This window comes from Schistocerca americana, chromosome 3 (genome assembly GCF_021461395.2).
Source record: "Schistocerca americana isolate TAMUIC-IGC-003095 chromosome 3, iqSchAmer2.1, whole genome shotgun sequence".
NCBI lineage: Eukaryota > Metazoa > Arthropoda > Insecta > Orthoptera > Acrididae > Schistocerca > Schistocerca americana.
This window is the reverse complement of record NC_060121.1, coordinates 571487852-571500816: the sequence shown is the minus strand read 5'-3', so window position 1 is coordinate 571500816 and position 12965 is coordinate 571487852. Positions and strand designations below refer to the sequence as shown.

Here is a 12965-nt window from a genome sequence, read left to right as displayed (position 1 = left end):
CATCAACCTTGTGCTGCTGACCAGACACTTCCTTCACAACTGACCATATGGCTTTAATTTTATCCTGTGAATTAGCTATTCTATTTGCATACCACATACTTTTTGCCTTGCTAATAACATTTTTAAGCACCTTACAATACTGTTTGTAATGGGCCACCATAGCTTGATTGTGACTACTTCTAACATTTTGATATAATTCCCGCTTTGTTCTACATGATATCCTTATCCCACTAGTCAGCCAACAGGGCTGTCCATTACTGCTAGTACCCCGTTTAGAATGTTCTAATGGAAAGCAACTCTCAAAGAGCATGAGAAATGTGTTATGGAAAGCATTGTATTTATCATCTATATTATCGGCACTATAAACATCTTGCCACTCTTGTTCCTTGACAAGTTTTGAAAAACTCTCTATTGCTGTTGGATTAACTTTCCTACGTAGTTTGTAATTAAATACGACGTTGGTTTGAGTACAAAAACCTTTTAATGTTAAAATTTGTGCATCATGGTCTGAAAGGCCATTGACCCTTTTACTAACAGAATGCCCATCTAGTAATGAAGAATGAATAAAAATATTGTCTATGACTGTGCTACCATTCCCCTGCACCCTAGTTGGAAAAACACAGTTTGCATCAGATCATATGAATTTAGGAGATCTACCAACATCCTTTTCCTTGCACAATCATGTACAAAATTAATATTGAAGTCACCACATATAACTACTTTCTGGTACTTCCTACAAAGTGAATCAAGAACCCTCTCTAGCTTAAGCAAAAATGCTCTGAAGTCGGAGTTAAGGGACCTATAAACAACAGCAATTAGAAGTTTACTTTCACTAAATTCAACTAACGCTGCACAACTTTCAAATATCTGTTCAGTGCAGTGTCGTGATACGTCTATGTACTCAAATGAAATACTGTTTTTTACGTACAGAGTCACTCCCCCACCCCGCAAGGAACTCCTTGAAAAACAGCCAGCTAATCCGTAGCCTGGTAAAGGAAGCCTCTGAACTATCAAATTATTTAAGTGGTGCTCTGATATACCAATAATTTCGGAGTTAACATCTATTAGCAGTTCACTAACTTTATCTCTAATACCTCTTATATTTTGATGAAATATGCTAATTCCTTCTCTACTTGGAAACATTACATCCTCTGGAAGTGAGCCCTTAGTTAGAGGCACTTCCTTTAAGCAGGTATACCTATCAGCTGACTTCAGTCTAAAAAAGATGCAGTTCTAACACCAACTACTACAGGAATTTTTCCATGAGTCACACCACTACCACCACCACCACCACCACCACCCACTACACTGTCACCTATAAGCTTAGCCAGCCTTCCCTTCCCATACCTATTGAGGTGCAGGCCATGCCTAGTGAAACACCATCTACTGATAGACCCAACTGGCACCACTGAGAGGTGATCGATGCCCTCCGCCATCAGTGCCCTCCCCAGCCCCACATTAACACGCCTAACAGCCGCATTAAGGTGAGGCCGATCATGACGCTGAAACAGTTGCACGAAATGCACATTAGTGCCACCAGTTTGAGCAGCTATCTTAACCAAGTCACCACTGACATCATATTCCCCGTCCTTATCGAGACTGTTCCCTGCTCCACCCACTGTCACTACCTGATTCTCTTTCGTAAAATTCTTACATAACTCCCCTATGCTTTCAGTCACCTGAGCCAATCCTGCACTGGGCTTCACGATGCTGGTGACCTGGTACTCACTCCCCAACACTTCCTGCAACTGCTGTCCCACACCTCTACCGTGGGAACTACCTAGCAGCAGCACCTTCTTTCTGCTAGACTTTGCAACTAACCTAGGCCTGCTAATTGCTGAGGACTGCTGCAAGTTACCTACATCTACGGCTACACGAGGCTCCTCTCCACTCAACTCTGACAGTTGGTCGTATCTATTGCATGTATGCAAAGTAAAACTGTCTGAATACCTCCTCTTCCTAGCTACCTTCTTGCCAACTGCCAGTTCCCATTCCCCACCACCCTTCACCCTCCTCAACCTATCTAGTTCCTCCTTTGCGCATTGTAACTGCACCTGAAGGACACAGATCTTGCGCTCCTGCTCCTCTATTAACTTGTTTCTACTACAGATTCTACATTCCCAGGAGAGGATCTCCCTAAAATGACCACTGCCTTCCCCACTGCATTCCCCCCAATGAAAATACTTTGAACAAATCCCACACCGTAATCCACTACTCACAAACCTACGACAGAGCACACACTTTTCACTAATGGTAAAAATTTTACAGTTACTCAAAAAACTAGAACTGTTTAAGAACGAACAATAATGGTCTCGAAATCCTCTGCCTACGAAGAAAGCAGCTACTTGTATTAATACTACTACAACACAGCCGATACCAATACCAGCAAAACTTCACAAAATTATTAGCTAACACAAAAAAATTAAAACGACCACTGTAACACTAAGCGAAGTTAACACACTAAATGAAAATTTTACTGAAATATTTCACTAGAAAGAATAATAAACGTCAGTTGAAAACTAAACCACGAAATTTACTAACGAGTTCAACACACTGAAAACTATAAAACACAGCGAACGACGATTACAAAAGTTTATTAAGTCGTTATTTCGCCACAAACGGCACGCAACACCGCTGAAATCTATTAAATTTAATAATTGTATTACAGAGCACAAATAAGTTTGTCAGTACCTAGCTTATATCCGCTACAGCTGCAGTGCACGCCGCAAAATGTAAACACACTACTGAGGGACGAGGCTTCGACGAACGACGAAAGCCGACTCACAAATAATAGACCACTCGAGTCAATAACACAGGAAGAAAGACTGAAAAAGTGGTTCAAATGGCTCTGAGCACGGCCACCGCGGCCGACTGAAGAAAGACTGAGATTAATGAAAATCCACTAATAAGTTACTTTTACGGAAAATATTAAAACAAATAAACTTTAAAATAAGTAAATGATGTCTGAAATTTATAAAATATTAACAAGCTATTTCAATAGCAGTGCAGCACACGTGACGTCTCACCAAAGTCCTGACTTACTGATGACTTACTGAAAGATAGATATTGATACTTGCACATTTTGAAAAATTCTCGATCCAAACACACCTGAGTACTCAAGTGCACTGGAAAACCGTGTAAGATGTAACCACACCAATGAAGCGCAAGTATGCAACATTCTCACAAAAATTCCATGAAACCGCAGCTGAGTAATGGCCATGTAAAATTATTCACAAGACAATGTACGTGAACTTTTACTAAGTTGCTCTCAAACAGTGCGATGTAAACACCGTCTCCAGCTGCGAATGAAGCGCGCAAACAAGAAATAGTAAGTGATTTGCTCTAACACACGATGGCCATGCGAACTCCAATTTAACCGCTTGGCTACCTGATCGGCTGACAAAGCTCGGTGCTCGAACTATTGCTTGTAGGTATATTGCATAACCAAAGATAAGACTGCATTAGCAAACGAAGCTATGGGCAATATAGTCTTCGTATCACGCATGTGAATCATAACTCTGCGAGTAAATTTTGTTTCAAACGCCTTTCTAACATATTTCTTTCAGGCTACATTGATAAAACCAGCTCATTGTCATGGTTCCGTAGGAGTAATACAGAGTAAAAACACTATGCTCCTCCATGATGGTCACCAGATACTCGACAAGTCCCCCATTAAGAATAAACATGGCCTAGGTGGGTGATAAACATAACAACCACAACAGATTAGTATCAACGTATGTTTTATTTGTGAAATTCCATCTTCATTACATAAACTGCACAACATCGGTTTTGGCTATTGCGTTCTTCAGATCTGGTAAAAATAGAAAAACATTTGTGCAGCAGCCTCATTTTGAAACAATTTGTGCAACGGGTCTAGTGATACATAAGAAAAGTAGAAGACAGAAAAATAGAAGACACTAACATGATTACCAGCCATACATATCATAAAAATATACTGATGTAAGTACCAAAGTCAGTCTATATAACTAGGTGCATAATTAGTGCTGCTAATGGCCTGGGTGCGTCCTGTGTTTATACAGATAACTGTGGCCAGTACAGGCCACTCATGTGAGGGTACATCAGTAACCAGAATTGTAAATTCAACAGTTGAAAGGCAGTAAACATAGTCATTAATTAAAATTATTTCACATGGCGAAAGGAAAAAAAATGTTCAAATGTGTGTGGAATCCTGTGGGACTTAACTGCTAAGGTCATCAGTCCCTAGCCGCGCAGGATTAGCCGAGCGGTCTCAGGCACTGCTGTCATGGACTGTGCGGCTGGTCCCGGCGGAGGTTCGAGTCCTCCCTCGGGCATGGGTGTCCTTAGGATAATTTAGGTTAACTAGTGTGTAAGCTTAGGGACTGATGACCTTAGCACTTAAGTCCCTTAAGATGTCACACACATTTGAACATTTTTTTTCATCAGTTCCTAAACTTACTCACCACTTAACCTAAATTATCCTAAGGACAAACACACACGCCCATGCCCGAGGGAGGACTAGAACCTCCGCCGGGACCAGCTGCACAGTCCATGTCTGCGGCGAAAGGAAATCGTCTCACAATAAAACATGTACTGACATGCAATGTGTGGAAATAAAATGCAAACTAAATATCCGCATAAAAAGTGTAAGGAATAATAATACGGACCTCATAGTCCGGCAAAATAAATAACACTTAGTTGTATAAAAGTCAGATTAAAAAATTTAAAAGTAAACATCACACCTATAAACCCAAAACATTTAGTATGACAAAAGAAGCAAGTATAACGGTAAGTGTGAGATAATTAACAGGACAGTGACTATTAATTGAAATGTCGATAGTCGATGAGACGTTCGGAGTAGAATCTCAGTGGCGCCGCCTTATGGCTTCTCTGAAAGAAGTTTATGTTTTCCTGCGGCGGAGCTTGCGGAAGAAGCCCAGTCTCCTTCCGTTGGTGGACGGCGCACTCTACCACAGGAAGAACTGCTGCGGCGCGCGACGCTGCTCCCAATACATCGAAATAAACATCCAGCTTAGTCTCATTCTATTCAAAAATGGTTCAAATGGCTCTGAGCACTATGGGACTTAACATCTGAGGTCATCAGTCCCCTAGAACTTAGAACTACTTAAACCTAACTAACCAAAGGACATCACACACATCCATGCCCGAGGCAGGATTCGAACCTGCGACCATAGCGGTCGCGCGGTTCCAGACTGAAGCGCCTAGAACCTCTCGGCCACATTGGCCGGCTCATTCTATTCATTCAGCAGTAATACCTGTTGCTGTTTCCTTCGTACATAAATTTCCAATTCTTCTAGTAGGTTCAATAACAGTCTTTTTGGCACCTTACGCAACACTTTTTGGTATTTGAAATAATTTTGTTTAACGACTATATACATCGTATTTTAACCATTCAATTTACAATACTTGTTACTCATTCATCTTAGAATTAGTGCCTTCTACTGGCCTCAGTTATTTGTATAAATACAGCAGGCCTCCATCCCATCACCAACAGTTACTATACACCTAGACATATAGATTGACGTTGATAACTACATCATACTACTGTTCTGGTACATATGGCCGTTAATTATTTTAGTGCTTTTTTGTTTTTCTAAATTATCACCAACTTTTTAAGAAACTGCTTCAGTTAATACGACTTGTGCTGTTACAAGACAGCGTTTCTACTATTTGAAACAGATCTGAAGATGGCGACGACCGAAACCGGTACTTGTGATTTTATGTGACCTAGACCGACCTTTAAAAATAAAGTGCGATAAAATGATCGCGGATTCAGTTGGTTTAACTGTGGAGAGGTAAGTGCGAAGAGGGACGCAGGTTTCAGTAGTGGCAGAGGCAACAAACGGCATTATTGACTGATATGGTAATGCCCTTCTTGTGTTGGTACTGCGAACGACTGAAAGCAAGGGAAAATTACAATCGTTATTTCTTCCCGAGAGCATGCAAGGCTACTGTTCGGCTTAATGATGATGACATCCTCATGAGCAAAATACTCCGTGAGTGAAATAGTCCCACCAGTAGGATCACAGGGCGAGGAATACTCAGGAGTATTTAATCATCAGGTAAAACAAAGCTTGTATTATGTCGGCCACAGTGTGGAATATTTAATCCCTTATTCGAGAAGGTGAGTTACAGAATATAAAAACGGAATCGAATAGGGTAAGGATAGATATAGTGAGTATTAGTGACGGTGGGAAGAATATCATGACTTCTGCTAGGTCAGTACGTTGTTATAAATACAAAATCAAATAGGGATAATGCAGGACTAGGTCTCTAAGAAAATAGGAATGCGGATAAGCTGCTAAGAAAACCGTGGTGAAAGCATTATCGTGAACAATATAGACACTAATCCGACACCTGTTGCAGTAGTAAAGGTTTATATGCCAACTATCTCCGCAGATGATGAATAAATTGAAAGAATATAGAGGGACCTAAAAATACATAAACTGTTTAATTGCCCATAACTCCGATAATAATTGATTAATTGACGTCACATTTTCGTTGAAAATGCAGCCTAAAGATCAAATTATCGAAAGCAGTACAGGTGTTCGAGGTGTCCACCATTAATACCCACACATAGGCGATGCCGCTGAACTGCTGCACCGGCTACTGACTGCAGTGTGTCCAGCTGGATTCCTGCACGGGAATGTTCGATGCATTCTGGAGGCTAATCCAATGTGCGTGGTTTTTGTCGAAAAAAAAGAAATCCTTTGGTGCTCCTCAAAGCTAAAAGTTCAGAGACCTTAATTTGGAGAAAATAGTGGAATTGACGGCACCTATTCATCCTCCACATCACGCGGTACATTTTCGTAGAGGTACTCCGTGAAACGATTGTGGCAGTGTGGTGGGGCGTCCTCTTGTTGACAGTAAAACCTTTCGTCTCCATACATCTCACAGATGGCAGATAAAATTAATCTCTCTAGCTTCTTTAGGTACACCTCACCCATACCTGTGCCATCAAAGAACAGCCAAATCGAACCCCGATAATGTAACTCACACCACACGTTCCCTCCAAGTTACTTCACGACTTTCTCCACATTAACGTATAGATTTGAGGCGGTTCAGCAGACGGAATTTTGGCGGTTTATTGTACCATAGAGTTTAAATTGCGTCCCACACAACCATCTCTGCAAACACTTCATTGATACACACCTTACCATTAAATCACTCGTACTCGTTTCTGCGATCTGTGTCGGAGTCGTTAATTGCGTATAGCAGATTTAACATGCAGCACTTACACTGAGCACGCTTCAGAAAACGTTGATCACTTGAGTGACTCACCATGGTTTCACGGGAACTCTGTCTCACAGACTTATGTGGAGAGAGAGTGAATTGTTGTTAACACAGCACAGGAGTTCGCTGGACTTGCTGCTGTCGTCATAGGTCCTATATCGTAGTTTTTGTAGATCTTTAACACGACCTCATCGGAAATTAGTTTAGGTTCTGCGAAAGTGTTACAGCACGTGAGGCAATACTGAGCCTACGACGTATCTAAGAAGATGCGTTGAAGAAAGGCAAACCTACGTTTATTTTATAGATTTAGGGGCTATGGAAACTCTGAAATTCCGAATGCTGTTGATCACGAAACTGTTCCACCAACTGATGTCGGTGTTCTTCTTCTCCTGTTTACTGCTGTTGTTTCAATCCTACTTGTTGCAGATACTGTCCTTGTCGTTCAAAATGTTTTTTCTTGTTGTGAGTCTCTGCTTACCACTTCGTTTTTCTCACTTGAAGTTCTTGTTTCCTCGTCATTAATTTTGTAAATATGTAGATTAGATAAAATTACATTAGATATTCTCTTGTTCCATAGATCCATAGAAGAGACTCTGAAGAATGTAGGAAGTGTCGTAAAACCACAACAAGTAATAACATATGTGTAAACAAGGGCCATACTAATGTAATAATGCTCCTTCTAGAGGACGTAAATGAAATGGTACTCATGGATGTTGAATAACTCAAGACAATACTTAAAGCTATAAAAGGAACAAATAAATTATGTACTGAGTGTCTGATGGACTGATAAGAATGGCTTCAGATACAGCCACTCCAGTGAAAATTATCGACTGCCAAGAAGGTGCTATCATGAACAGCGAACGCAGGATTCTGAAGAGCGTCCATAAACGAAATCCGTATCCCACGTCATTCATCTCTGCGTCATCCTTCATGATTTAGAAGAAATGGCAGCACCCTCAAATAGGTGGCTTTAATCTTGCTTTGTGTCATTACTATCACTGCACAACAATATAGCGCCTCTCGTTGTAACTTCACTACAGCCTTATACACTCTATATAGTGTTGACTACTATTTCTTCGTGATGAATGCCCTCGTTAAAAGGAAAATGTAAGGAGTATGAAGACTTTAGATAGGAAATATTATTGTGAAATGATTATTAATATGAGAGGAGAAGAATAAATTAATAATAAAAACTTAAAAACTTTAAGGTAAAGTAAGACCGTCATTTTCTGAGCGGTCGAAGCAATCCGTATAATAACAGTATATGAATTTATGAAGATCCTTTGCGTGATTTGAACAGCTTTTTCCTCGTCCATCTTGGTGTTTCAACAAAATAATGCAGATCAGCTCGAAGAGAAATTCAGTCTAGAATGCTTTTTATAATTCAGCAAGCTCAGTTACGTTATGGAATGGTTTCTGCAGTTATGTAATTATCAGAATGATTCTTATCTCCTTGTTAGAGGGATTACAATTTTTTGTTTAGTGCCTGTCATTGCAATATAAATTATCAAAGTGTGATCGCCCAGAATAACACACAATACTTTATGATGTCTGTTACGATGTAGATGACACTTGATGTATTTTCATCCATAAAAGAGAAGAGAATTTCAGGGTTATACCATGGTCACATAGAGCTATAAAGTAATAATTTGTGAATTCAAAACAAAGTGCATCTTCCTTATGTATTTCCTAAAAACACTCAGACTAGTAATTCGCCCTCAAAGGGGAGAACTTAAGACCTATTGCCATCGAAAAACTGTTCTTTGGTATTAATCGCGATTATGAACACAAGTGTATGCTCTCCTGGTTTAAAGCAGGGCCCGCCATGGCGAGCCAAACTTCACGTATGCAACCTGTGCGGGCTGCGTGCGGACCATGGCACCTCCTGTCACTGGGCTTTTCTCGGTCTTTATCGGTAGTATATTTCATTTAGCATTGCGGTGCGGCATTTTGCGGTCGGTATAATCGTGGTGTCGGTGCTATTTACTCCACGCTATTTGTTCGTATTATGAAGACGTTCATAGGTCCATTTGCTGTTTGCATAAAAAGAGGCAATCTAGCAATCTGTTGTCTCAATCCCTTAAAATGAATGGGAATTACTGAAGAGAGGGACCAGAATTCTCAATTTGCATAAGCGACGGATACTGCTTGCTTGCTAGGAAACGGCGTTATAACGTTGCGGATAGAATTAAAACTTTTAGACGACAATGAAAGAGCAACAACTCCGAAAGGTCGACAGACGAGACTCATTGTTCTGCACATTAACAAGCACTTTGTGCTAAATTTGCAGGCGTGGAGCACTTGAAGGAATTGGCGGTACGATTAGTGAACTATCTGAAGTCGCGCACATTATTCCATTTCCAGTTTCAACAGTTTTAACTTGGAATGAACGGAGAGTATGGAGGCATCATATATTACTGCGAAGTCCGTTGGTTGAGACAAGGGACATGCCTGGGCCTATTTTTCGATTTAAATATTGCTGTTGAATTTATGGTTCAAATGGCTCTGAGCACTATGCGACTTAACTTCTGAGGTCATCAGTCTCCTAGAACTTAGAACCAATTAAACCTAACTAACCTAAGGACATCACACACATCAATGCCCGAGGCAGGATGCAAACCTGCGACCGTAGCGGTCGCTCTGCTCCAGACTGTAGCGCCTAGAACCGCACGGCCACTCCGGCCGGCTTTCAATTTATGAAGGAAAAAGGAGAGCAGGAAAGAAAATTAGAACACGATATTGCAGTGAAGGTACACCGCAACGTAATTCGGAATAACACAGGCACTGCAGTATTGTATTTAACCGCCGACACCAGCAAATGACTTTCAAACAAAATTCCTCTCCTGTACGGGAATATACATGACGGATGTATGAATACAGGTTGTAGACAAACGGTTGGCGACATGTGGAGATTAGGATCTGGCCGTGAGCTGTGCTCAGATAGCCAGGTGGTAAGGCGACCGCTCGTGATGACCAGAAAATTCGGGTTCTAGTCCCGGTCCGGAACAGATTTTCATTGCCATCATTCCATTATGCAGCTGTTGGTTATCGATATTCGCGACAACGATTACATTTAGTGAAAATTAGAACATCCGGAATAGACTGCAGTCTTCACATCTTAAGTAGATCTGACTGCACACTGCTCACACTAAGACATTTCGAGGTAACTCCTTCTTGATTTTATGGGGATGCGTTTAAAAAAGGTCGCGTTGTAGAATGGACACAGTCTGACAAAGACAATCCAGTTCCCTAAGCTCACAGGCTTTAAAGAAAACTCGAGATCTGAAGAATTAGCCGCTCGCGATGACCGAGCGGTTCTAGGCGCTTCAGTCCGGAACCGCGCGACGGTTAGGTCGCAGCTTCGAATCCTGCCTCGGACATGGATGTGTGTGATGTCCTTAGTTTAGTTAGATTTAAGTAGTTCTAAGTTCTAGGAGACCGATGACCTCAGATGTTACGTCCCATAGTGATCAGAGCCATTTGAACCATTTGTCTGAAGAATTCATTGTGACCTAGCAAGAATTACAGCGATAGTTTCATAAAGGTTTTTCATGACATATGTTCTCGATCTGTTACCGTTGAAAGGAACCCTATGCATGTGCAAATGTAACTGACTGGCCTCCAAGACGATTCCAGTTTTAATTATAAATCCTTTAATATTAAGTGTCCAGGATGTCTTCATTGCTTTTCTCAGGTGGATTTTCCAAGTCTCCATAATGAGGTTGCAAAAGTGCTACAATATTTCAGTCGACGTATTTATGTGAAAGACTTCTTTTGAATTACGAACTAAGTAAGTCACGATTACTTGGCAACTTGAGTGTAAAACTTTGTAAAATTGTCTGCGTTTGTCCATATGCCGACAGTTTGTAAGAGATAAAAATCATGTCTTCAGCGTGCCAAAAATAATTAATTAACACTGAAAACTTGTTTTGCTCGTCCTCTATGTTCTTGAGAAATGTGAAATAGAAAACCAAGTAGTACGCAGTGCGACCGCACTACCACTTACATTCTGACAGCGCAGTGTGGCAGTGCAGGAAATGTGAAGCGAGGCTGATCGCTTTGGCAATTAGGCCGAGGCATGGTCCATAAGCCGAAATCTTGACCATCCCTGGTTTCAAAGATACAACAATGACGCCAGTAACTACTTTGTATGAAGCATCATAGTAATGGTAGTACTAGAGGCACTCGTATTTACAATACTAAAATAATGCAAGATAATATCAGAGACAGAAATATGACAAGGTAATTTCACTTCTTTATTAAATTATCTAAAGTCATAACCACCTCAGAACCAGATCAACAATTTCCCACAGTATTAACAATATACTACCTACTGTTTTAACATAATCTCCTCTTTCAGGGACGAATCACGCTGGTGACATATTCGTGCTCTTTGTGAGAGATGATACTGTATGTAACCTGGATCCAGAGTCAGAGGAGGATCAGGTGCGCAGGAATATGGTTCGGTACTGGACCAACTTCGCTAAGTATGGGTATGTACAGACATGATTAGTTCTTTCTTCTTCTGTAATCAGATTTAAAAAATTATTTCTCAAATTTTGCTTTCACTGTCGTTAGCTGAACAGTCTGAAGTAGGACATTAAATACAGTTTCGGCTGTTTGCTAAAAATTCCAGCAACTGCTTTTCGTTCTAAACGCTTTCTTAAAACTATAGTTGCCTAAATCATGTACCTTAAAAATGTAATTCCTAAGCGTCAGCTGATTTACATCAACTTTGATTTTCCGCAGAAATCCAACCCCGGAGGCGGATCCTGTGATCTGGGAGCCGTACGACAATGTGACCCGCAGCTACATGCTGATGCAGTCCAACTTCTCCCTCGCTCACAACAAAGACGCAGAGCGGATGGACTTCTGGTACCAGAACGTTCCGCTGCAACCATACGCTGACAACTTCTAGAAAAATATGGAGAGATTAGACAACCTAAAGCTTCCTGAGACATGAGACAAAATGTTTACTCTATTATCATAATTACATAGTATCGTTTGATGGCCTAGTATTGTGTTACCAATATGTAAAAATGACTACAACTCCAGCTGTGGATAAGTAGTTATTGTTCTACGCAGATTAATTCAGTACAAATAATTATCCAACATTTACTGAAAGATGAAAATAAATGCTACTCAACGTTTTACATAACTCATGATTGGAATAGTGTTTATGTGATCGGAAAACCCTTTCTCGATGCTCTTTTGACCACGGTCAATCGCTACGAGCAGTCGCCTGCGTAATGGAGGTAAAAGTGTAGCTGAATTAACAAATGCTTTAAGGCGAGTGCTTTGTGCCTCCAATCTGTGAACCAGAGGAAGCGACTCATGATGGCCGTTGTCTGTCAATGTTCCTCCAACGTAACTACAAGCGATTTCTCAAAATGACTGTCATCACGAGAAGCTTCCTACCGAATCGGCGCAAACCACAATGATACTTTTCGAACATTCACCTGCTACTGTGAGAAGTAAAGCATGGAACTTTTGTCCGCTACCTACAAATTACGGCTTACAGTTACCTCGAGCAGAATGATTCGGAACTATAATGTCTTTTTGTATGTGACTTAGAGGACTGTGACGACACGCCCTATAAGCCACGCAAGCAAATATCCTCTAGGTGTTCGTTCCGAAAAACAACACAACCGGCTAAACACCGGGGACCGCCAAGAAGATGGAATGGAACATGGAAACAATGGTGCCTGGTCTCTCCACTCAGAAGTACAGTA

The 12965-nt window shown here is 40.9% G+C and overlaps 1 protein-coding gene across 1 annotated transcript in view; it reads left to right on the top strand.

Annotated features, from left to right (window-relative positions):
• The window catches only part of LOC124607159 (pyrethroid hydrolase Ces2e-like), a 103867-nt gene extending 91530 nt beyond the window's left edge, over positions 1–12337 (top strand). Inside the window, exons 9-10 of the mRNA XM_047139372.1 lie at positions 11594–11726; positions 11983–12337. Coding sequence (XP_046995328.1) covers positions 11594–11726; positions 11983–12151 — 302 coding nt within the window. The 3' untranslated portion in view covers positions 12152–12337. The remainder of the gene's footprint in view (positions 1–11593; positions 11727–11982) is intronic.
• Positions 12338–12965: the final 628 nt, after the last annotated feature.